At 42.9% G+C, this 27,219-nt stretch overlaps 1 protein-coding gene across 1 annotated transcript in view; it reads right to left on the bottom strand.

Annotated features, from left to right (window-relative positions):
- Positions 1-25,502, bottom strand: part of LOC126146414 (brachyurin-like) — a 50,534-nt gene extending 25,032 nt beyond the window's left edge. The window contains exons 1-3 of the mRNA XM_049915619.1: positions 25,364-25,502; positions 9,919-10,015; positions 6,942-7,131 (exon numbers count right to left, since the gene is read on the bottom strand). Coding sequence (XP_049771576.1) covers positions 6,942-7,131; positions 9,919-10,015; positions 25,364-25,420 — 344 coding nt within the window. The 5' untranslated portion in view covers positions 25,421-25,502. The remainder of the gene's footprint in view (positions 1-6,941; positions 7,132-9,918; positions 10,016-25,363) is intronic.
- Between the last annotated feature and the right edge of the window lie 1,717 nt (positions 25,503-27,219).

Below are 27,219 nucleotides of genomic sequence, written 5' to 3'. Positions count from 1 at the left end.
CTTTAATTACTACCTGAAGCACACTGATTGGTATTTTTTCCTTAGGCATCCATAACAGATGAAGATTATTCGTGACAAACACGAAGTTTACAGGCACAAGTTGAAGTTTTGTCTTCTGGAAAACTGCTGTTTCCTGCGATGATAAGTTTGGTCAACTTAACTGCACTACGAAAAAGTAATACAATAAAACAATGTAATATTAGACAAAGCTGCTCATGTATAAGTACTTAAGATCTTCTTCATGGTATAACACAAATTTGATTGTATGTCATGTACTGAGATACAGTTTTCCTGTAAAGAACCTACAGAATTTTTTATATAATCCTGCCACTCTTATTCCGTTTCTCTTGCCACTCTTAAATCATTCCACGTCAAATCTGAGACATAGAAACACAACACACTATCCTCAATACATTCCCCTTCCTTGGCTGTTGTTAATTTGAGGTGCCTTAAGGTTTCCTCTAGGCCTACAGGTGCTATGAGAGCTTTTAGGTTTCTCTTTTTTGTTCATTTCATTATTAAGTGGATATTCATAATTGCTTTTCTGATACCTTCATGTATTCTTATACCAAACTGATCTTTCCGCAGTATCTTTGTAATGTTTAATTACTTCTATATTCTTCCACTCAAAAAGTCAAAGGTTCGACATATTATGCTGATTGTTAGTGTCAGTAAGTTGTGTTTCTGAAAATTATGTAATGCGTCTTCTGTTTCATAGGTTTTGGATACCAGATCCACTAATCTCTTAGCCGATGGACTTCCCATACTTCTTTGGAATCCTGAAGATATCACATCGATTTATGCTTAACATGATAAATGGCACTTATGGCTGTTAATATGTTTATTAGTACTGACTGCAGTTTCCACTGTCTGCCATAATCAAGTATATACATTGAGTGCTGTAGCGCAAATTAGAAATATTAGAGGTGAATAAAATGGGCCCAATGCCATTTGAAGGTGGCACATTAAACTGCTAAACGAAGCAATATAATCACAGATTTCAGATATGATGCTTTCCTTTCGTCGGAAATATCATTTACGAAAAATTTATGAATGCTGTGGGCTCTCGCTTCATTAAACTATTGAATTCCTACTGGCTCCAGTGACTGTATTATATTATCTTCTAGTTCTTCCGATCAATCCTTATTCATCATATTTTTGGGCTACCTACTTGGTAGAGCATCCACATGCACTTCCCCAAAGTCACGTCTGTTCCACTTGATGAGTTCTTATTTTTACAACGTACTAAGTTGTATTAAAACAAAGCAAGCTATTAGTGCAACGAAGACAGACCCATTGTAGTTCCCTATTGAAACTAATTTTCAGTAGCGTTCATGTAGAGGTCCGCGTCGATGGCTGTGGGTTTAAGCGACGGGATGCAATGATGGTAGACCAGTGGTCCCCATCCTGGAATTACCTCCTAAGTGGTGAAAATAAAAGTTCTAAGGGGAAAGAAAGAAAGGTTTCGATTGTGTGATTTTAAAAAAGATCGTTATGGCTATTTCATGAGACTGTAACACTGATTACATGTTGTTGTTGTTGTGGTCTTCAGTCCAGAGACTGGTTTGAAGCAGCTCTCCATGATACTCTATCCTGTGCTAGCTTCTTCATCTCCCAGTACCTACTGCAACTTACATTCTTCTGTATCTGTTAACTGTATTCATCTCTTGGTCTCCCTCTACGATTTTTACCCTCAACGCTGTCCTCCAATGCTATATTTGTGATCCCTCGATGTCTCAGAACATGTCCTACCAACCGGTCCCTTCTTGTCAAGTTGTGCCACAAACTCCTCTTCTCCCCAATTCTATTCAATACCTCCTCATTAGTTATGTGATCTACCCATCTAATCTTCAGCATTCTTCTGTAGCACCACATTTCAAAAGCTTCTATTCTCTTCTTGTCCAAACTATTTATCGTCCAAGTTTCACTTCCATTCATGGGTACACTCCATACAAATACTTTCAGAAACGAGATGCAGACACTTAAATCTGTACTCGATGTCAACAAATTTCTCTTCTTCAGAAACGCTTTCCTTGCCATTGCCAGTCTACATTTTATATCTTCTCTACTTCGACCATCATCAATTATTTTGCTCCCCAAATAGCAAAACTCCTTTTCTACTTTAAGTGTTTCATTTCCTAATCTAATTCTCTCAGCATACCCGACTTAATTCGACTACATTCCATTATCCTCGTTTTGCTTTTGTTGATGTTCATCTTATATCCACCTTTCAAGACACTGTCCATTCCATTCAACTGCTCTTCCAAGTCCTTTGCTGTCTCTGACAGAATTACAATGTCAATTACAATGTTTATTTCTTCTCCATGGATTTTAATACCTACTCCGAATTTTTCTTTTGTTTCCTTTACTGCTTGCTTAATATACAGATTGAATAACAACGGGGAGAGGCTACACCCCTGTCTCACTCCCTTCCCAACCACTGCTTCCTTTTCATGCCCCTCGACTCTTATAACTGCCATCTGGTTTCTGTACAAATTGTAAATAGCGTTTCGCTCCCTCTATTTGACCACTGCCACCTTCAGACTTTGAAAGAGAGTATTCCAGTCAACATTGTCAAAAGCTTTGTCTAAGTCTACAAATGCTAGGAACGTAGGTTTGCATTTCCTTAATCTTTCTTCTAAGATAAGTCGTAAGGTCAGTATTGCCTCACGTGTTCTAATATTTCTACGGAATCCAAACTGATATTCCCCGAGGTCAGCTTCCACCAGTTTTTCCATTCGTCTGTAAAGAATTCATAAGATTACATAAGTTACCAATAATCACATTTCTTTCGATATTAGGGTTAACATATGACACAATTGGGTGGAGGCTATAGCTTGTGAAGCGAATGTATCAACATTTTCCTCAGTTAGTCCATCCAATACATACATCTTCTTATTTTGAACCATGTATCTACATCAGAAAAAGTGGTACATATACCTCACATATGCGTAAATCCCTCATGCAAGCGCTTTCGCTGAGTTGTAGGTAGTTCACACAATGGATCAGAAATTGCTTCATTATTCTTTTCGCAAGAGGTAAGGGAACTAATTGTCAACACAACAGTGAGTATGTAATGGCTACTACGTTGCTATAAGGACTACACAGTACTATTATTATTATCATTATTGTTAGTATTAGTGATAATAGTCAGACACAAAGCTTTGGCAGCCAGTAGTCTTCCAGTTTCTGTAAGTTCGGAAGATAACAATGAAGTAATTTACAAACGGTAAGAATGATGCAGATATTGTTACTTGTTTCAGTTTAAATGGGGTCCAGGGTGTGGGTCAAAGAAGTGTCGCTAGGGGGAAGACTGGTGCGGATGTCTACCCTCAGTGTGGAAATTAGCTTTCTTTCCTGAAGAGGAATTGTAGGTAGTACTCGATATGCACTGAGAATGGCTCATAATTCTATGAAAAAGTTTGTTAGATATAAATACACTCCTGGAAATTGAAATAAGAACACCGTGAATTCATTGTCCCAGGAAGGGGAAACTTTATTGACACATTCCTGGGGTCAGATACATCACATGATCACACTGACAGAACCACAGGCACATAGACACAGGCAACAGAGCATGCACAATGTCGGCACTAGTACAGTGTATATCCACCTTTCGCAGCAATGCAGGCTGCTATTCTCCCATGGAGACGATCGTAGAGATGCTGGATGTAGTCCTGTGGAACGGCTTGCCATGCCATTTCCACCTGGCGCCTCAGTTGGTCCAGCGTTCGTGCTGGACGTGCAGACCGCGTGAGACGACGCTTCATCCAGTCCCAAACATGCTCAATGGGGGACAGATCCGGAGATCTTGCTGGCCAGGGTAGTTGACTTACACCTTCTAGAGCACGTTGGGTGGCACGGGATACATGCGGACGTGCATTGTCCTGTTGGAACAGCAAGTTCCCTTGCCGGTCTAGGAATGGTAGAACGATGGGTTCGATGACGGTTTGGATGTACCGTGCACTATTCAGTGTCCCCTCGACGATCACCAGTGGTGTACGGCCAGTGTAGGAGATCGCTCCCCACACCATGATGACGGGTGTTGGCCCTGTGTGCCTCGGTCGTATGCAGTCCTGATTGTGGCGCTCACCTGCACGGCGCCATATGCAGTCCTGATTGTGGCGCTCACCTGCACGGCGCCAAACACGCATACGACCATCATTGGCACCAAGGCAGAAGCGACTCTCATCGCTGAAGACGACACGTCTCCATTCGTCCCTCCATTCACGCCTGTCGCGACACCACTGGAGAAGGGCTGCACGATGTTGGGGCGTGAGCGGAAGACGGCCTGACGGTGTGCGGGACCGTAGCCCAGCTTCATGGAGACGGTTGCGAATGGTCCTCGCCGATACCCCAGGAGCAACAATGTCCCTAATTTGCTGGGAAGTGGCGGTGCGGTCCCCAACGGCACTGCGTAGGATCCTACGGTCTTGGCGTGCATCCGTGCGTCGCTGCGGTCCGGTCCCAGGTCGACGGGCACGTGCACCTTCCGCCGACCACTGGCGACAACATCGATGTACTGTGGAGACCTCATGCCCCACGTGTTGAGCAATTCGGCGGTACGTCCACCCGGCCTCCCGCATGCCCACTATACGCCCTCGCTCAAAGTCCGTCAACTGCACATACGGTTCACGTCCACGCTGCCGCGGCATGCTACCAGTGTTAAAGACTGCGATGGAGCTCCGTATGTCACGGCAAACTGGCTGACACTGACGGCGGCGGTGCACAAATGCTGCGCAGCTAGCGCCATTCGACGGCCGGTTCCTGGTGTGTCCGCTGTGCCGTGCGTGTGATCATTGCTTGTACAGCCCTCTCGCAGTGTCCGGAGCAAGTATGGTGGGTCTGACACACCGGTATCGATGTGTTCTTTTTTCCATTTCCAGGAGTGCAGTAGCAGTTGTCTCAGTTACTCATTAGTTCGTGATTTAATAAAACACTCACAAAACATAAATATCGTTCATCTTTGGTCATTTTAAAATAAAAGTGTTCAAATAAAATTATTTTTCAGTGGTTTTGTCACATTGAAAGCGCTAGTTCTCGGCTGATCACCGATGTGAAGCAACGTCGGGTCCAGTTAGTATTTGGATGGATGGCTGTCTGGGACAAGCCGTTGCACGTAGGAGTGTTTGCACTGAAAAACTGCTCAAAATTATTTTATGCTTTTTTCGCAATGGAATCAAATGAAATACATTATTTGACCTTAATTATTTGTTTATTTACAAAATGTACAAACTTTACATGTTGTAGAGAAAATAGGATCTAAATATTCATTGGAAGAAGCAAGGCAGTTACTGAAAGAGGCCTTACCCATACCATTTGATAACAGTATATCTTTATTCAGTGCCAAACTGTTGGCCATCGTCCTCTTCGTCATATTTGCCTTGCTTTGTTCTTTCGTCCGTATCATTTTCGTCTGGAGGTAAAAATGGTATACTCGCGACCATTACACTGATTGCCTCTTCCGAAAATGGGCCGCTTTTAAAATGATGCCTTGCCCTGATACAACTTAGATGGGATCTGAATTTAGTAACAATCTGTGTAGTACTCCTCTGTTAGAACCCACACGTGAAAACTTACAAGCAAAATTTATCCTTTATTGCAGTATGTGCTTATTGCAAGCCTTAGTTACTTCCTGCGACAATTATTGGCCTATAGGTAGAATTACTTTAAATGCGACTTCGGTACCATGCATTAAAACTTTGTGAAGAGTTGGTGACGTAGCATACCAGGCATACGAATTTGTGTACATTTTTCCAGTTTTTCGAGCAAAGGCATCAAATTTCTCAGTATCAATTGTGTTGCCACTCGACATCACTTCCGAGATTACTTTGAATCGTTTCATCACTAAATCAGCATTGAGCCCAGTGATTCGCGAAGAGAAAAAAGTCTACTGCGTGTGTTGCCTCATCTGTATTCCAACATACAACGAAAAAGTGCTATGTTGCAATAGTTTAACTGATTTAACATCTCACTTTGAATTAATAAAAACAAAATGGCAGATGTGTTAAACGATTATCATCGGTCTAAATTTGATGACTGTAAAAGAAATATAACTGGACAAGACCCGACACGAAAATGTAAACATTAAAATCTCAAGAATTGGCTCTGAGCACTATGGGACTTAACTTCTGAGGTCATCAGTCCCCTAGAACTTAGAACTAGTTGAACCTAACTAACCTAAGGGCATCACACACATCCATACCCGAGGCAGGATTCGAACCTGTGAGCGTAGCGGTCGTGCGGTTCCAGACTGTAGCGCCTAGAACTGCTCGGACACTCCGGCCGGCAATCTCAAGAATTGGGAGGTAACAAAAATATCTGTAGAAATACTGTCTACGAACGTAAAATTTAAACAATAAAATAATAAAGGTACAATATAAGATAAAGTACATACCTTTCATTTCAATAATAAAGGTACAATATAAGATAAAGTACATATCTTTCATTTCAATAGTCAGTAAAAGTGCTTTTATCTAAGAATAACCACAAAAGACGGGGAAATAAAGGTAACAAAGAAGAGCGCACGGAGGAGCACTTGTATTTCCCACTATATCTGGTTTACGAATGACATTGTAACAGTCAGCGTGCGCCTCGTGGAAGGTTCTGGCTGCCGAAAGACAGGCAGTTTATTGACCTTGAAGATTAACACCTTTGAAAGGATTTCAAAGTAGCCTGGCGATTTCGATTTTTGACCGGTTTTAGAGTGCAAAAACTCCTATGTGCGTTAGGTCAGGGACAGGCAAGTTGACGAAGTGGCGCCCAGTCGAAAGACTTGCACCAGCTCGTCACGCCTCAAGACGTCATTACAGTATTATTCTAAAGTTCAATTAGTCGCTAATGTCGGTGATGGTGGGTTGAGAGGAAGTTCGTAGCGAATATTTGATGACACTCGGTGGTAGCGGTGTCAGAGAGACTGGGAACCCCTGTGTCAGACTCACCCGTCGACGCAGTGCGCCGCGGTGAGGACGGCGCTGTCCGAGATGAGAGAGCCGCCGCAGAAGCCGAAGCGGTCCAGCCGGATGGCCGCCTGCCACGGGAACTGCCCGTCCGTGGCGTCGGCGCCGTTGATGATGCGACCGCCGGACCGCCTGCGCGACCGCGAAAGGGACCACGCCGCTCCCGCACCACCTGCCGTCAGGCATGAGCCGTTTACTGCACGCTTTGCACACTATCCAGACCTTATAACAGCTACTCCAGTATAACTAACCACATCCTCCACGATCCAACTATAAGACATAAAACACAGCGGAGGTAACACACTGGGTAGTCAACTGGGAGAATATTAGGAAGGCTTCAGGAAGACCCGAACCTGTGCTGAACAGGTCCTCAACGTTAAAACTGTACTGGGATATTCCAAGATGAGAAACTGCAAGCTGGTCGTCACCCTTGTTGGTCTCAGACAACAAAACCTGCATACTCATTCTAGAAACCTTGACCAGCATCAATTTCAAGGTCCAATTTAGAGGTGAGATTTCAAAAAGCTTCGAGATAAAAACTGGAGTGATACAAGGGGGTGGACTCTCCCCGTTTCTCTTCAACTGTGTCCTCGAAAAGTTTGTGAGAGAATGACGCAATGAACTGACCAATTTGAGTGTTCAATGTGGTAAAGTGTCGCTGGACAAAACAGAGTTCTTCACCAACGTCAAAGAAGCTAACAGAGAGATGTTACTAGACCAGGGAAACATCAAAAGGACTGAGAAGTTAAAGGATCTCGGCGAATGGATTGAACCTAACTTATCAGAAAAAAACGTCATTATCCATGAGAGTCAACAAGTTGGAACTAGCCTATCGACTGACTATGAACACCTACAACAAAAAATGTCTGACATGCAACCTAAAACTTAAGCACTACACATCAGTCATATGACCAGAAGCCCTGTATGCCACGGAATGTCTTTTCATGAACCGGAGAGGTCCGATGGAGAAATTGGAAGAGAGAGGAGAACCTTCACCAAGAGCCTAGGCCCGGCAGAAGAGGATGGGGAATTCAGAAGGCGACATACCTCGGAGTTCTGCGAACATATTGAGAGGCTCTCTGACAGTGCAAGAAAAAGAATGGTAGCTTTCTATAGCAATGTTGCAAGATTGCCTCCAAACAGATTGACCAACCGTCTGTTGACTTTCTGGCAAAGCAAGAAGGTTCGCTCCTCTGGGCTGACAGAAACTGAAAAGTACTTTAAAGAACTGGGAAGAACCGTCTCCAGAACAAACAGTCTGAGAGACGTACCATGAAAGAAATCCGAGGATTTCAGGAGAAGCCCCGAAGTAAACGTACCCCCAGGACAGAAGAAAGAAAGGAGTTACATCGGCAGAGGATGCGACAGTACAGGGTAAAGATCATAGCCCAACATTTGAACAAGCGTGATCCAAAGTAGGCCCATTTGAAACAAGAAGAAGACAGCGGAGGTAAACACACTGGACAATAAAGACATGAAGTCATACGGAGTAAAGCCGCCTTTAGCCTTGACGTTGGGCTAAAATAGGCGACCGAGAGAGCCCACAAGTTTATTCAGGTATTCCATATCCAGCTGAAGCCACTACTTGATGACCAGATTCCACGGAGGTAGCAAACGGTTGCCACAGTTTGTTGACTGCTGTGTTTCACCCACTGTTGCAAGTAGTCCCAGAAATTTGTTACAGTGAGTGGACCGGGCGAGATGCGATAGGGTATCTGAGTATTACTCAGACCAGGAACGTGTGTGCATATTCCTGTCAATGTGGCCATTGTCATCTTGGAAGACGGGAGTGTCCACAGAGTAGTCATCATGAAGATGTAGAAGTGAAGGAAGCACTTGGGTGTTAATCGATAACCCGTAATGAATTTTGAAAACGGGAAGATGGAACATCTAGAGAAGTTAACAGAGAATATAACTTTAAAATTTGAGCTATTTAGAGCTGTTTTTTATTGTTTAGATTTCGTTTGAATTTTACCCGCATATTTCGCTATTACATGTAAGGTAACTTTAAACTTGCGTACCTTGGAAACGGATAAAGATATCAAGAAATTTTTCAAGGTTGTTCTGCATCGGAATATTACGAATACACATTAAAAATTACAGCAACTTGCTATACATAGCCGTTTTGGAATCATCGGCATGGATTTGGTACCAAAAAACGATGTTAACGATTTTTTTAGGGTTCTCTAAGGAACAGTCCACGAGCTAATAACTTTGAATCTCTGCATATCGAAAACAGATAAAAATGTAAAAGAAATTCAAGGTTGTTTGAGATCAGGGTCTTAGGAATATGTTGTAAAAATTTCAGCTGTTTGTTACCGATAGTCGTGTAGGAATCCGCGGCTCTGTTTTGGTACGAAAAAGGCCGAAAAAACGCTGATTGTACGATTTTCTAAGAAACCGACCATGATCTAATAATAAAGAACGGGAAGATGGAACCCCTAGATAAATGTCTAGAGAATATACCGTTAAAATTTAAGCCATTTTCTGCAGTTATTTATTATTCAGATTTCATCTCATACCGGATTTTATGTGCGTATTTTACATGTAGAAGTAGGATAACTTTGAATCTTTGTGTTCGTAAATGGATGAAGACATCAAGAAAATTTTCGAAGCTGTTCGAGATGTGGTTCTTAGGAATATATCTTAAAAATTTCAGCCATTTTCTGTGCATGGCTGCATCGGAATCCGTGGCCCGTTTCTGGAACAAAAAATGATACAAAAACTATTTTTGGCAGTTTCCTAAGGAAACGCCCCTAAACTAATGGTGGCTCCATAAACCACTTAAGGCCCACCGTAGACCACTTCAAATGCAAAAAGAACGAAACGAGTTGCTCTATTTACTTAACCAGGAAGAAGTGTGTAATATTCATACTTTGGTCTTGTACTGTGGGATTGTGACATTAAGAAGATCCTCCTGTTGGTATACAAATGGCCCCTGTCCCAAGGGCTATACTACCTGGCATGAGACGGGGGCTGCTGCTGCGTCTAGCCACATCGCCCTCGTGGTGAGTAGTCACAGCAGCCCGCAGTCGCCTAACTTGTAGCTCGTCATCCTGAAACAGTAAAGGGGAAACAAAGTAATGCAAGTTAAACTTCAACACAGTAATCGATCAGAAAATATCTCCCTTCTCCCTTCTTATTACTCTCTCAGTTACCACAGTAGCTACTGACTAGAGTTAAAACTACACTCCTGGAAATGGAAAAAAGAACACATTGACACCGGTGTGTCACACCCACCATACTTGCTCTGGACACTGCGAGAGGGCTGTACAAGCAATGATCACACGCGCGGCACAGCGGACACACCAGGAACCGCGGTGTTGGCCGTCGAATGGCGCTAGCTGCGCAGCATTTGTGCACCGCCGCCGTCAGTGTCAGCCAGTTTGCCGTGGCATACGGAGCTCCATCGCAGTCTTTAACACTGGTAGCATGCCGCGACAGCGTGGACGTGAACCGTATGTGCAGTTGACGGACTTTGAGCGAGGGCGTATAGTGGGCATGCGGGAGGCCGGGTGGACGTACCGCCGAATTGCTCAACACGTGGGGCGTGAGGTCTCCACAGTACATCGATGTTGTCGCCAGTGGTCGGCGGAAGGTGCACGTGCCCGTCGACCTGGGACCGGACCGCAGCGACGCACGGATGCACGCCAAGACCGTAGGATCCTACGCAGTGCCGTAGGGGACCGCACCGCCACTTCCCAGCAAATTAGGGACACTGTTGCTCGTGGGGTATCGGCGAGGACCATTCGCAACCGTCTCCATGAAGCTGGGCTACGGTCCCGCACACCGTTAGGCCGTCTTCCGCTCACGCCCCAACATCGTGCAGCCCGCCTCGAGTGGTGTCGCGACAGGCGTGAATGGAGGGACGAATGGAGACGTGTCGTCTTCAGCGATGAGAGTCGCTTCTGCCTTGGTGCCAATGATGGTCGTATGCGTGTTTGGCGCCGTGCAGGTGAGCGCCACAATCAGGACTGCATACGACCGAGGCACACAGGGCCAACACCCGGCATCATGGTGTGGGGAGCGATCTCCTACACTGGCCGTACACCACTGGTGATCGTCGAGGGGACACTGAATAGTGCACGGTACATCCAAACCGTCATCGAACCCATCGTTCTACCATTCCTAGACCGGCAAGGGAACTTGCTGTTCCAACAGGACAATGCACGTCCGCATGTATCCCGTGCCACCCAACGTGCTCTAGAAGGTGTAAGTCAACTACCCTGGCCAGCAAGATCTCCGGATCTGTCCCCCATTGAGCATGTTTGGGACTGGATGAAGCGTCGTCTCACGCGGTCTGCACGTCCAGCACGAACGCTGGTCCAACTGAGGCGCCAGGTGGAAATGGCATGGCAAGCCGTTCCACAGGACTACATCCAGCATCTCTACGATCGTCTCCATGGGAGAATAGCAGCCTGCATTGCTGTGAAAGGTGGATATACACTGTACTAGTGCCGACATTGTGCATGCTCTGTTGCCTGTGTCTATGTGCCTGTGGTTCTGTCAGTGTGATCATGTGATGTATCTGACCCCAGGAATGTGTCAATAAAGTTTCCCCTTCCTGGGACAATGAATTCACGGTATTCTTATTTCAATTTCCAGGAGTGTATAATGGTTGAGAAGCTGAAAGTCCATCATACGAGAACAGCAAATTTCATCCTTGCAGCAGTTATCCCCACTAAGCGATTGTAAAACGATAGTGATCAATGTGACAGCCAGTAATGTGGTAGGAGACATCAGTGTGTTCAGCCAATTATAAGGTCGTACAACTTATGAAGATAGTTATCACATGATATGGTTGCTATCCCAGAGGTTTGGTGCGTCGTTTCACTATTCAGTGAGATTGAAATCTTTGAGTTTAGACGACAGTTAAGGTTCGTGATCATTGCTACAACTTCAGCTTTAGCTTTACAATCATAGAAGCCAGAATTAGTATCTATGTTGTTAATATTTGGAGTTACATCTACATCTACATCTACATCTACATCTACATCTACATGGACACTCTCCAAATTCCATTTAAGTGCCTGGCAGAGGGTTCATCGAACCACCTTCACAACTCTCTATTAATCTAATCTCGTATAGCGCGCGGAAAGAATGAACACCGATATCTTTCTGTACGAGCCCTGATTTCCTTTATTTTATCGTGGTGATCGTTCCGCCCTATGTAGGTCGGTGTCAACAAAATATTTTCGCATTCGGAGGAGAAAGTTGGTGATTCGAATTTCGTGAGAAGATTCCGTCGCAACGAAAAACGCCTTTCTTTTAATGATTTCCAGCCCAAATCCTGTATCATTTCTGTGACACTCTCTCCCATATTTCTTGATAATACAAAACGTGCTGCCTTTCTTTGAACTTTTTCGATGTAGTTCGTCAGTACTACCTAGTAAGGATCCCTCACCGCGCAGCAGTATTCTAAAAGAGGACGGACAAGCGTAGTGTAGGCAGTCTTCTTAGTAGGTCTGTTATATTTTCAAAGTGTCCTGCCAATAAAACGCAGTTTTTGGTTAGCCTTCCCCACACATTTTCTGTATGTTCTTTCCAATTTACGTTAATCGTAATTTTAATACCTAGGGCCGGCCACAGTGGCCTTGCGGTTCTAGGCGCTACAGTCTGGAGCCGAGCGACCGCTACGGTCGCAGGTTCGAATCCTGCCTCGGGCATGGATGTGTGTGATGTCCTTAGGATAGTTAGGTTTAATTAGTTCTAAGTTCTAGGCGACTGATGACCTCAGAAGTCGCATAGTGCTCAGAGCAAAATGAACCATTTTGTAATACCTAGGTATTTAGTTGAATTTACGGCTTTTAGATTAGACTGATTTATCGTGTAACCGAAGATTAACAAGTTCCTTTTACCACTCATGTGGATGACCTCATACTTTTCGTTATTTAGGGTCAACTCCCACTTTTCGCATCATTCAGATTTTTTTTTCTAAATCGTTTTGCAGTTTGTTTTGATCTTCTGATGACTTTATTAGTCGATAAACGACAGCGTCATTTGCAAACAACCGAAGACGGCTGCTCAGATTGTCTCCCAAATCGTTTATATAGATAAGGAACAGCAAAGGGCTGTAACACCGGAAATGCATATCCTCCTATTTCCATCTATTGTACTATAATTTTTTTCCTTATTTTGTTACCTGAAGATATGACGTTTCTGTGTCTTTGTATATTGTAATTGTTTTACTATTTATATATACATGCATTTATGTCGATGTATAATTGGTTTGTTTTGTAAATACTATTTGTATTTTTACGCTGGGTCTTGCCTAGGGAAAACTATGCTGTCGAACGAATACATCGATAGGTCGTGTGGAGAACCAAAGTGTTTAGGATCTTTGGTAGTGTGAACTCGGCCGCGTGGAGCGCGGGCAGAGCAGAGTCTGGCTGGAGGAGGGCAGTGGAGCAGGTGTGTTGTGTGACGCTCCAGCGAGTTGCCGCGCTTTCGGGGTTTGGCAGCATGTAATTGCGCTCGACTTGCTATGATAGTTTCTGACACGGTGTCGCGGACGGGAAGCGTTAGCTGGCACACATCAAGAGCCCGTTTCGCCTGGTGACCGTATCGAGAAGAAGGCGCGCCAACATCCAGCTTCTGCAACAGCGACGGCCAACAATGAGTGACTGTCGCCACCTCCTCGATCGACGACTTCAAACCTTCAATCAAACAACAAGGAAGACTGGAGGCGCGTAAAGTTTTAGAACTGTATGGCAGGCCTCAGCTTTTCAAACTGTTAAATTTTTCTCACTAAATTACAGCAACGTAGCATGAATCTTTGTTGCTCATTGTCCCAATTGCATAACCAAGCAGGGTCCCTTCCTTTTCCGAAATGAACCAGAGTGTCGCTGAAATTCAAACGCCAGCATTAAAGTAACATCATTCCATTTCACTGCTTTAATTTCAAGGTTCAGTTGAAGTATTCATAGCTGGCTACAATATTTTGATTACACAAGCACAAATTAAGATTGCGAGTTTTGTTACCATATTTTAGCTTACCTGTGACTGCAGCTCAGCTTGGTACGTACTAAATTTCTGTTGTTAATTGTTCAGAATCATTTAATTCAAGTTCAAAGTTAAATCTCTTATTTCTAAATTGCATAGATTCAAGTAGCTTTTGAGATGATTGTTGAGGTAGCCCAAGACTAACCTTATTTTATTGAATTTCGCAGTGGTTTAGAAACAAAGTTCACTATTAATTTCAGCCACTAAATTAACTTTCAATTTTCCGGTTTTATTAATTCTTTTGCCAAATTAAGTCAGAGTGTAGCGAAATTTATTATTTCTGACAGACATTCAGTTTTCACACAACACGTGTCAACCTTCAGTTGCCACGCTTCTGGTGCTAATTATATGTGTAATAACCTTTCTTTTTCAGTTACTATAGTAATTGTCCATAGGACAGGCGACCGTAATTTCCCCCATATCTCAAATATCTAATTATCGCTAGTTAATTGTTAACGTAAAGGCCGCACATTTACTTTCTTTATTAACTTTACCCCTTTTCAAAATTAATTTCCACCAGTTTCATTTGCATTTTTCCTTTCATTTAGATGTAATCCTTTCCTCCCTCTTTACCGACAGATTAACTTCGGTGACGATTGCTTTTCCCAAATTTCCATTAGGTACACGCGGTTTAATTTTTCACTGTCATTAAGGTCGATAAGTGAGGGGGAGGTTACAGGGCCTTTAACACTACCTTGGGGAACGCCTGAAATCGCTTCTGTTTTACTCAATTACTACGAACTGTGACATCTCTGACAGGAAATCGCAAATACAGTCACATAACTGAGACGATATTCCATAAGCACGCAATTTTACTACGAGCCGCTTGTGTGGTACAGTGTCAAAAGCCTTCCTGATATCCAGGAATACGGAATCGATCTGAAATCCCTTGTCAATAGCACTCAGCACTTCGTGTGAATAAAGAGCTAGTTATGTTTCACAGGAACGATGTTTTCTAAACCCATGTTGACTGTGTGTCAATACACCTTACCTTTCTTTAGCTGATGGTTCAGTCTTGCATTTATGAACGTAAGAAAAGTGGTGTCTTCTGCAACTAATTTTTTTCCTAAGCAATCATGTTTCACATAATTTTCGTAGGCACCTTTGGTGGCACACAACAGAGATGATTCTTTTAATTCCTATGGACCCCATGTTTCTCCTTCTTTTTACATGATTCCAGTTTCTCCTTCGTTGCTCTTCTAAGCTCGAGCCATTGTGCATATAAGTTTTACTTTCATGGAGTGCATACACTGCCACTAAGAGTAACTTCATGTGATACTTTGGAGCATGGTTAAGAAGACTGCAGCCCAACGCATTACGGCGAAAACACGTATACAAGGTAGCTTCATAATGTAGAATTTAGAAGAAACAGAGAAGACACTGGAAAAAGCACAGGAAGGCGCTGTCCTTCTTCGTATACACCCAGAATCCCCTTTAGTATGCATCCCACAGGACTTATAGGATGAGTCGCAGGAGTGCTTTGTGAGCAATCACCTTTGTATGCAAAATGCATTTTCCAAATATTCTACCAATGAAACAAATTCTGCCACTTCCTTTACCTCCGACTTGGCGTATGTGTGTGTGTTCTACCTCCGACTGAACCTATGCGATCATTTCATTTCATATCGATTGAACTTACTGCAGTCAGATGTTTATATATAGGTTCACTGATTCCTGTTGTGACTTAGTGAGAATATAGGCATAGGACACAACGGTTTTGAATTTGTCAGTGTGGAATTTTGTGTTTCTAAACATTTAAACCAAGTTGCAACACTTCGTAAACGTATTAAGCTCTTACTGAATATCTGCGGAACTGTTACAGACTTATTCATTATAGACAACTGTTATAGATCTACAAAAGAGTCTGTGGACATTAACATTATCCACCAAGTCACTAATATTCTATATGAACAGCAAGGGTCACATCCCTGGGCACTTCCCTGGGAGCACATGAAGTTAGATCTACATCTGTCGATGCCTTTCCAACCCAAATAAAATGCTGCATCCATACTGCATCCACCCTATCAAGAAACTCTCAATCTAGTGACGAACTTCATTTGATACCCAATGTGTTGGTGACGAAGTAAAAGCTTCGAGGTTTGCCTATGACATTGTAATTCTGTAGAGGCAGCAAAAAACATGGAAGAGAAGTTGATCGTAATGCAATGAAAGGAGGGTATGAGATGAACATCATCAAAAGCAAAACAAGGGTAATAGAATGTACTCGAATCGAAGCAGGTGACGTTGACGGAATTAGATTAGGAGACGAGAAACTTAAAGAAGTAGACGAGCTTTTTTATTTGGGCAGCAAAATAATCGATAATGGCTGAACTGGAGCGGATATAAAATGTAGACTGCAATGGCAAGAACAGCTTTTTTTGAATAATAGGAATTTCTTCACATCGAATATAGATTCAAGTGTTAGGAAGTCGTTTCTGAAAGTATTTGTATGGAGTATAGCTATGCATGGAAGTGAAACATGAACGATAACAATCTAGACAGTACTGCAGAAGGATGCTGATGTTTAGATGGGTAAACCACGTAACTAATGAGAAGACGATCGCTAGAACTGGGGAGAAAACAAGTTTGTGGTGCAACCTGACTAGAAGAAGGGATCAGTTGACTGGACACATTCCGAGACCTCAAGGGATCACCCGTTTATTATTGGAGGGAAGTATTGTGGGAGGGGGTAAACAGGAGAAGGAGAACAAGAGATGAATACAGCAGGAAGCAGATTCAGAAGTTTGTTGGTTGGAGTAGTTATTCGAAGATGAAGAGGCTTGGACGGAACAGAGTAGCATGGAGAGCTGCATCAAACCAGTCTTCGAAATGAAGTCCACAACAACCCAATGTGATCTATTTTTGTCAATAAGCGTTGGTGCGGTACCGTATTAAATGCTTCTTGGAAGACAGAAAATATGGCACCTATACGCCTTGGTCCATGGTTTTCGGGAGGTCACGTGAGTAAATAGTAAATTGGGTTTCGCATGGTCTACGTAGTCGGAATCTTTGCTCTTTCGGTAATTTCGCTGTCTCTGGTTCTGGGGATTTCATTAACGGCTGACGACTACTGCTATGCCTAGGATTATGATTACAATTTGGCAACAATAGGGAGTTGGGTTTGCCTGCAACTGGGCCCGAGGTGTTCTTGGAGAGACGTGTCAGTGAGTGGTCGTACTGCGCTACCCGTGCCGGCCGCGCTAGGAATATTTCGTCAATAACTGCTCAAACAGCGGTAGCGTGACGTCAGCTATTGTTAGGAATGTTTCAACTATATCGTTCATTCTTTAGTCCGCGAGTGAATATTTCAAAAGTTGCAAAAAACTGTATAGGTCGAGAGAGAGCAAAAAATGTTATTGCCATTAACGGTACGAATATTTTCCATTCATAAAGGTTGCTCTTAAGTGTAAGACAATTTTTCTACGTGCTACCTACACTGAGGGGAAAAATCGCAACACCGAGTTGCCTGTTGTGGTGGAGTATTGCCATACAAACGAAAGTTGGTAGGTGTGTTTCTACATCAGAAAGATGAGTTTTATTCAGATTTCACGCCAGTCGCATAAGAGTGCGCTAGTAGCGCCACTGTGAGGATGCAAATCAGGTTTGCTTGTAACTGTCGTGAGCGTTATTTACCTTTGAGATTGGACGTAGTGAGTTGATATTAGTCAAGAATGCATTTAAACCGACAAAGGCGCCATTATCAACACCTCGGTTAGTTTGACCAAGATCGTGTTATAGGATTACGAGAAGCTGGGATGTTCCTCATGTGATACTGCAGAAAGACTTGGCAGGAATGCTGCCACTGTATACAGTGCTGGCAGCGGTAGTCACGAGGATGTATGGTCGCAAAAAAACCGGGCCCCGGACGGCCACGGCCGTGGCACTACCGAGAGGGAAACAGTACTGTGTTCAACGTTTGGCTCTCATGGATCGTAATGCAGCTGCAGCAATAATTTGAGTAGTAGTTGTCATTAAAGTGATACAACGAACTGTCAGTTATCAGTTACGACCTATGGTGTACATTCCACGGTCCCAAAACTCCCGATATTTACGAGTTCAGAGGTATCTATTGAGAGCACATTGGAGGAGAAGCTTGAGGTATGTTGTGTTTTCTGATGATGAGGGCATATAACTAACCTGTCTCCGTACTGGACCCACTGTACCTACGCCTGGAGTTATGGTCTGAGGTGCGATTTCGTATGACAGCGGAAACACTCTCTTGGTTATCTCACGCACCCTGACTGTAAATTTGTGCATCAGTCTGGTGATTCGACCTGTTGTGGTCCCATACATGAACAGCATTCCAGGATGGTTTTCCAACAGGATAACGCGCTACTACATCCCGCTGTTGTAACCAGACATGCTCTACAGAGTGTCGACATCTTGCCTTGAGTTGGAGGATCACCAGATCTGTCTCCATTCGAGCACATATGGAACCTCATCGGACGACCACACCAACGTCATCCACAACACGCACAAACCGTCCCTGTGTTGACCGACCGAGTGCAACATGAATGGAACTTCATCCCACTAACTGACATCGGGCGCTTGTACAACACAAAGCACGCACGTTTGCGTGCTTCCATTCAACATTTCGGCTGTTACACCGCTTATTAATGTACCATTTCATATTTGCAACGGCTTATCTCGCACTTACATTGACCTGTGATCTTGCAATGTTAAGCACTTAAATATGTATTTCAGAAAATTCACTACTCTACATTAACGATTTTTTGGTGTTACGATTTTTTCCATGTACGTATATTTAGGATGCTTGTGTAATACGAGCTTGAGAATTTAAGAGCTAGTTGGGGAATTAATATTGGACTTATAAACAAGGAATGGATAAAGAATATTTATTTTAATCTACTCAAGAAGCGCTAATAAATTCCGTTTATTTCTAGTGACCTCATTACTTGAAAAGTTCTTGCCCTTAGGAGAGAAGTTAAGTTCACTGGACGAAAAATTTGTCAATCCAGTGCGCTCGCACAGATGAATCGTTAAGCCTTTGCAAATGATGCAGCGATCGGGTCACGTTTTCAACTGGGCACGGACTGCCTCTACGTGAGCATAAGGTAGTAGCGAAGAGTGAGACATTATGTTTCAAACGGACACTGTACGTAAACATTGGTAAATGCATGGACATGACCGTCGTGTTTGGCCATGCCCATAGCCATAAGGAATGTGAAGTTGCTCGATTTGTTGGTGTTTCACGGAGGAGTGTTCAGTGTATTTACAAACAGTGGTGTAACACACGTGGACCCGAAACACGAAGTCACATTTGTGATCGGTAAAAGATCCTGCCCAAACCCGACAGCACTTTCTGCAACTGGTGAATGGTGATCCATCCAAACCTCTTGGGAAGAGAACATTGCGACGGGAATTGCATCCAATGAACATCTGAAGTTGGTCACTTTCCAAGGGACAATTGTTCACACAGGCACTTGAAGACAATAACAAAGTTCATCGGACCCGAAACACGAAGTCACATTTGTGATCGGTAAAAGATCCTGCCCAAACCCGACAGCACTTTCTGCAACTGGTGAATGGTGATCCATCCAAACCTCTTGGGAAGAGAACATTGCGACGGGAATTGCATCCAATGAACATCTGAAGTTGGTCACTTTCCAAGGGACAATTGTTCACACAGGCACTTGAAGACAATAACAAAGTTCATCGGGCTAGAAGACAATGTGACTCGTTTTCTCAGCACTCCCTCACCCTATCACATCTCGACTAGGCTACAAAATCACCAAAATCCACAGAAAATCTGTGTGACATATTGGAACAGCGGGTAAAACGCCAACATCAGGATCCGTGCGATCAAATCCTGAGCGAGTGGCTTAATCTGGATGCGACGTACCTGCACAACCGTTTGGACTCACAACCTAACCGAATCCAGGCGGTTTTCAATTCCAGGGGCGGAATTACACGGTATTAAATGATGCTTGTTATGATTTCTCTTGGGGTGAGTAATTTTTTGTCCGGCGAGCTTATTTGGATATTTTGTATTGATGTTGAATAGGGCGAACGATGTAACAGCCAGAGATGGATCCGATAAACGACCATTAAAGCTGCTTTTCCCGACAACCTTGAAAAGAACGGCTCCCTAGAAAGAATTCGGTAAAGCGCTAAAGAAAAGAACCGATACCGAGTGCACATGGTAAAAAATAAAATGAAGATATATATTTGCGTACTGAGTAACGCCGGTCCCAAGCCCGGGGCCTCATCTCGCAAGATGAGGAAGGAGGAGGGGGAGGAGTAACACCTCATAAAAAAAACCTGGGTCCATCTGGCTCCGGATGGTAACACCCTGTGAGGGCCCCTGCATAGGGTTACATGCGAAGCCCCAAAATCCAGACACGTCTGCGTGACAGCCACCGGTACTCTGGTCAGCGTCTGTTGGCTCTGTGAGCTCGGCTGTAAGTTAATCTTCTGGAACTCAAAACTCCAGTCGAAATTATGTGAGATCCTTCGTGATTTCACCACCAATATTTCAACACAAACCAATAAGCATGACAGAACAACGGGAAAGAATCCACTACCCTGGGCCCCAGTCAGTAAGACTGGGTTATAGACCTGATCATCGGATTCCAGAGGATCAGGCATGTCATGAAGAGAAGAATCGGAGCCTCTCAAAAACACTCAAGATGAAGAAAGTATTTTACATGGGAATACTCGACACCAACACACTACTGAGGCCAGGTAAACTGAAACAATTAACGAACGCCATGGATAAACACAACATCAAAGTTATGGCAATACAGGAAACACGGTTTGCAGATGAGAACCACTTTGATTCTGAAAATTACAGAATATAGAAGGGGAAACCAGCCATAACCATCCCAGGAAGAAATCTCAAACGCTTCGGAACTGGTTTTGTAGTATATAAATCGATACTGGACTCCGTAATAGATTTCACCTCAAAATCAGAAAAAATGTCGACACTCACGATAAGATCTGGAAACAAAGCCTATACATTAATCAATGGACATGCCCCCACAAACAATTATTACAAGAAGAACCCAGAGATGATAGAGAAATTCTGGGAAGATCTGGAAGGAACTACCAGCAAAATCCCCAAGAATCACATAAAAGTGTTACTAGGAGACTTCAATGCCCAGTTAGGCAAGCAAAGAAAATTCCGAGACACGACAGGGAAACACACGGCCCACATGAGAAAAAACAAAAATGGAGAGAACTTGATAAACTTCTGCAGAAATTTTGATCTGAAAATCATGTCAACGCAATTCCAGAAACCACACAGAAAACTTGTAACTTGGAAATCCCCCAACCTTGCTCTAGGAGAATTTCAGATAGACCACGTAGCAATATCCACAAAAAACACCAGAGAAATCACCTTCTCCAAATTAAAGTAAAATTTATACCCAATAGACAAATCAAGAGAACCAACAGACCTTTCAGAACAGATCCAGAGTACCTAAACAAGAAAGAAATAATAGAAGAAATTACGAAAATCAATAGCAACAACTGGACTGAACTGTCAGAAAAAATAAAAGAACAGATAAAATTGGGGCAGCCACCGAGAAAAAGGAAACACCGATGGTGGAACATGATATGCAACAGGGCCATAGAAGACAGAATACAAGCCTGGGAAAAATTTAACAGCCATAAAACACAAGAAAAATGGGACGACTTCAACAGGAAAACACTTCAAAAATAATATGAAGAAAAAAAAGAGGTTACGAAAACAGCAGGTTGAAGGAGATAGAAGAAGACTTCACCAGAAACAACACACGAAATTTTTACAGAGTATTCCGAGAAAATATGACAGGATATCAGCCACCAAGCTTATGCTTCAAAAGACAAGATGGAACACTGGAGACAAATCCGAAGAAAAACTGTGAAATATTAGCCAGATACTTTGACACGTTACTTAACTGTGATAAACCAAAACAGAGATTACAGTTTACAAAACCAGAACACAACAGGGACTCCGAACCACCAACATATGAAGAAATCGTGAAAATAATACAATCATTGAAAAATTACAGAGCACCAGGTGAAGATGGACTGATTGTAGAAATCTGGAAATTAGACCATGAAAACATTACACCCAAAATTCATAGTATAATCAAAAACATCGGGGAAACCGAAAAGATACCAGAAGAATGGAAGTCAGCCCTAATACACCCACTCCACAAGAAAGGAGACAAAAGAGACCCTAATAACTATAGAGGAATTTCGTTACTGCCGGTGGCATACAAAATTCTATCAAAAGCTCTGTTAAATCACCTAGAACCTAAGATAGATCCACAGATCGGAGAATACCAAGGAGGGTTCAGGAAGGGAAGATCATGCAGTGAGCAGATCTGGTGTCTGAGAACATTATTAACAACGAGAAAGTCAAGAAACACCACAGTAACATTTGTTGATTTCAAGAAGGCTTACGATTCCATAGACAGAGAAACAGTTTTTAATACACTAGAAGAAATGAAGTTAGACAATAAGACCAGAAAACTAATTCAGGAAACATTAACAAATACAAAGTTAAAAGTGAAGTTCATGGGCGAGATCTCAGAATCTTTCGAAATCAACACAGGAGTGAGACAGGGAGATGGCCTGTCACCCATTTTATTTAACGCTGTTTTAGAGAAAATAATCACGACGTGGGACAAAGGAGTCAATGGGGTAAAGATGGGGAGAGAGAAAAATAGAACCGTCAACATAAAATGTCTGGCCTTTGCCGACGACATAGCCATCATTACAAATGACAGAAAAGAAGCAAGAGAAGTCCTAGAGATATTGCATGAAATCGCAGCCAGAACAGGACTACAAATATCATATGAAAAAAACCAGTACGTGGACACAAAATCTACAGACAGAAGCCCATTGATAACAAAGTACGGAAAGATAACACAAGTAGAAAGTTTCAAATACCTGGGTGAGATTATACAGAAAACAGGACTGAATTCAACAGCCAATGAAGAAAGGGTTACAAAACTACAAAAAGCATACAGACTTACATGGAACCATTACAATAAAAGAAATATTTCCGTCAATGCCAAATTAAGACATTACAAAACAATAGTCTTACCTGAGGCCTTGTATGCCTCAGAAACAACAGTAATCAGAGGAAGAACTAAAATCAAGGAAATGGAAAAGCAAGAGAGGAAAATTCTGAGAAAGATCTATGGGCCAGTTCAGAGACAGGGAATCTGGATAAAGAGACCAACAAAGGAATTGTACAAACAGGCAGAGACAATTACAGACAATATCAGAAAAAGAAGGGCAAAATTCTATGGGCACATTCATAGGATGAATGAAAATAGGCTGACCAAGAAGATTTTTAACATAGTGGTGACGAATAAGGTGAAAACTAACTGGGTAAAGGAAGCCATGGAAGACCTCAAAAAACTAAACATCTCCACAGAAGAAATATCAAACAGAGGAAAATACAGAGAAAAAATCAACAAACAGAAATTCGAAGAAACACCAAAAGAAAAGAAATCAGGAAAGAAGTGGACAGAAGAGAGGAAGGAGAAACACAGTGAATTTATGGGAGGTTTTTGGGAAGAGAAAAGAAAGAGACAGAAAAAAGTGCCATGAATTTGAAATGTATCAATTTATGTACCATATTGTCATTGTGAATATTGATTGTGTTTTAACGCTCTCCTTAATGGGGAATTAACGATAATAATAATAATAATAATAATAATAATAATTAGCGTACTGAGTATTTGTGCATATCTGTGTGAAGGTCTGCGTCGCGGAAAAATACAAATTTTCAGAAGGCTGGCGTAAATTACGTTGATTCCTATTCAGAATACTTTATACACCGTCTTCGGAAAGTTGCTGTGGAGATATAGCATATGTTGGAATTGAACCTCTACGGCGGCTATTCAAGTTGGAACCCGTTTAATTTCATTGGAAAAACTAATGTAAATCTGATTGTTGTACGCTTCTCTCGTACGCAGTATTTCAGCTTTTAAGTTACAAAGCGTGCTTGGGCGGTTGCGATTATCACCATATTTTACTGCTTCCTAAAGAGAAAAAGTCTGATGGAACACGGTCCGCCGACCGAGGGGACTCAAGTTCTTTTGAGATGACAGGTCCCCCGGAAAAACTTCTTCAGAAGACGCTTAGTATTATCAGCTGTGTGTGCAGTAGTGTCATCTAGTTGACACCTTGCACAGTTGGTTTCGTCTTCCTTTATCTGGATTAATGAACTCGAGGATCATTAATATCGTTCACTGTTCACGGTGCCTTCAAAAGATAAATGCCCTGTAATGCACCATCTGCGTATTGCTGGCTACACTCTAATTTTCTGATCATGCAGTGCCATTTAAAGCACAGGACGAGGATTGTCCTTTGACCATAATTGTGTGTTTTGTGTGCTGACATGACAAGAGAGGTAGAACCACGGCTCGTCTGTATAGGAGGTGACTGCAAGAATATTGATGGTATTTATCTCAATAAAATACGGATTCGCTTTCCGTGATTCGCTTCTTCCAATTCTTGCGCCGCCGTCGTCTTACACGGGTCAATTTCAATGTTTGCCTAAACGCCTTATGCGCCGTTGCAAGCCAGATATCTTTCTAGTGCCAAGGCTTTTTTCTGCCAAGGCAACAACTTCGAGTCTTCCAGCTCGTTTGGCTTCTAACACTGAGCCTCTAGAGATTTCTCAGTAAGTCGACGAACCGCATTACGATGATGTATAGCTGTGTCCTAGAATTTTTCAGCAGTTGACTCCTGCACTAAATTTGAGTTTTTATCGCATTGTCGAAACATATGTTCAACAAGAAAAATACGTCCCTCAGTTGAGAGCACTGTAATTCAAAAGCAGATTGAACATGTGGGGATATCTATTTCTACAAGGGACTGGTCGACGTAGAGTGGAGAATCTTTGTAATGTCAGAAAGGAGATACAGTGCATTCTGAGCGATTGTTCAATGCAGACGTATGAAAGTGGCTCTTTTGAATAAATATTCGTAAAGTTAACCTCGTCTGTGTCTGGAAGGAGTTCGTACTGTACTGGGTTCCTCTCTTCCTACGTAGATCTAAACACTACACAACGCATTCAGTAGATTACGTCAATTGAACCAAACAACTGTTACGCAACAATAGAACTAATTAAGAACACAATCACGTATCTGTGAAAAAAAGCTCTGCCAACCTTTTTTCTGCAAATTTTATTTGAAATTCCAATTCCAACGTAATCTAAATTCGTAGATCATAGCCCGTGCACAGCAAATTTCCGAAGCCACTGTATTGCAACTAATTTTGTTGAACCATTAACATTATGTCTAAACGAAACATTATAAATATGTGTCTCTGAATTTTGATGTCTGCTTGAGTGTAAACTAGTGTTCCCCATAAGCTGATAACAGGCTTGATATATGTGACATAGCTGTTTCGACACCAATGGTTTCCAGACTCACCGCGCTTGTAGTCACAGTCAAAGCGAGCAGCGCCGGCAGCAGGAAGTGGAACCTCATTGTGCCGGTATCTGACAGCTGCGTCCGCCACAACAGCCGCTGGGGAACTCTGGCGACGATCTAGATCAGACAGATAACTGCCCGCCGATGGCGCCAGTAGGTAGTCGTCGGCAGCTGATATCAACGAGGCCTTATAAAGGCTTTCGCAATCTCCCACTACAATGCGTTATCGCCGCTTGCTGAATGAAAATACGATTGCGCCACTTCAATGGACGTCGCATCGGAACAATGGACGTAGATGTAGCTGTAGATGTAACTCAGAGTGCACAGAACGCATACGGAATCTAGTCTGTCTCTCAATCTCTGACAAAGCACACCAAATATGCGACTGGATTGACGTGGCATACTTGTCAAGCTGTAATGGAAATACAGCCTAAGAAGAAGAAAAAAAAATTCAGAAAAACTGGGTGATTTATTCTACAGAAAGAGCTTCACAAATTGAGCAATTCACTAACACGTTGTTCCACCTCTAGCACTTAGTTTTTTGACTTGGAATTGATTGGCAAAGTTGTTGGTGCCCTCCTGAGAGATATTATGTCCAATTGACGCGTTGGATTGCCATGTAGTTGGAGGGTACTGCCCATAATGTTCCATACTTTCTCAGCTGGGGAGTGATCCGGTGACCCTACTGGCTAGGGAAGCAGCTGGCAACTATGAAGACAAGCAGTAGAAACTCTCTCCGTCTGCGGGCTGGCATTATCTTGCTAAAATGTAAGCCCAAGGTGGCTTGCCATGAAGGGCAACAAAACGGGGCTTAGAATATTGTCGATGTACCGCTGTGCTGTAAGGATGATGCACATGGCAATCACAGGGGTCCTACTACAAAAAGAAATGGCACTCCAAGCGATCACTCTTGGTTGTTGGGCCGTATGACAGCGAAAGTCAGGCTAATATCCCACGTCTGTCCGAGACGTCTCCAGACACGTCTTCACTAGCTATAAGGGCTCAGTTCGAAGCCGGACTCAACACTGTAACAATTCTACTCCAGCAAACTAGATTCCAGGCCGAACGACACGACTGTAAACGGGGGTGTTCTGTATACTTGCTCTACCAGCTATGCTCCGCAAGCGGCGTGGCAGAAATAAGACGAAAACGCTATAAGAGTACAATCACTATGAGAACTGCTGTTGACTGGTGCCTGTAGTGTCCACATACATAGCCAACCGCGACACGCTCGGTCTCGTGCTCCTGTTCCACCAACAGCAAGTGTTCCTGTAATTAATTAATGTATACCGGGGAGGGGAAAGGGCGCACTCACAAGAAGCCCTGGTAAAACTGTGCGTGAATGGCGAGCTCAATGTGATTTCCAAATCGTGCAGCGACCGTAAACCATAAAATTACCAAATATGCAGCAACCTGTAGCAAAATCATGTTTTATTTATTCACTTTTTCAAATTGATTTCAACTGATTAACAGCCATCATCGGTGCTTTCAACCAGTACGTGCCCTAAATAATAATACTGTCTTAATCAGAGGTCAACCAGACATTTTGATTAATAATCATCGCTGGCGGCCGAAGCCTTCCGGCATAAGAAGTCATCCTCATTCTGTCAACTGCCTTGTCAAAGAGGGCGGAGGAGCGGACAGAGTTTCAGGGCACTTTCTTGTCCTAGGGGTGGGAAACTGTCCCAAAGGCGGAAGAATCAACAATGATCAACGGCATTAGAATGCAGAAGGTAATGGAAACCACTACTTTAAAGACACGTAACGTGTATCTACAGGACATGTGGACTGTAATTGAAGAAGTGTCATGATGATCTCTCCTTTGGAAAAAGATTATAGAGTAGTCCCTCATTCGG

Source organism: Schistocerca cancellata, chromosome 2 (assembly GCF_023864275.1).
Source record: "Schistocerca cancellata isolate TAMUIC-IGC-003103 chromosome 2, iqSchCanc2.1, whole genome shotgun sequence".
Lineage (NCBI taxonomy): Eukaryota > Metazoa > Arthropoda > Insecta > Orthoptera > Acrididae > Schistocerca > Schistocerca cancellata.
The sequence above is the reverse complement of the archived record's forward strand: the minus strand, read 5'-3'. Positions and strand labels throughout refer to the sequence as shown.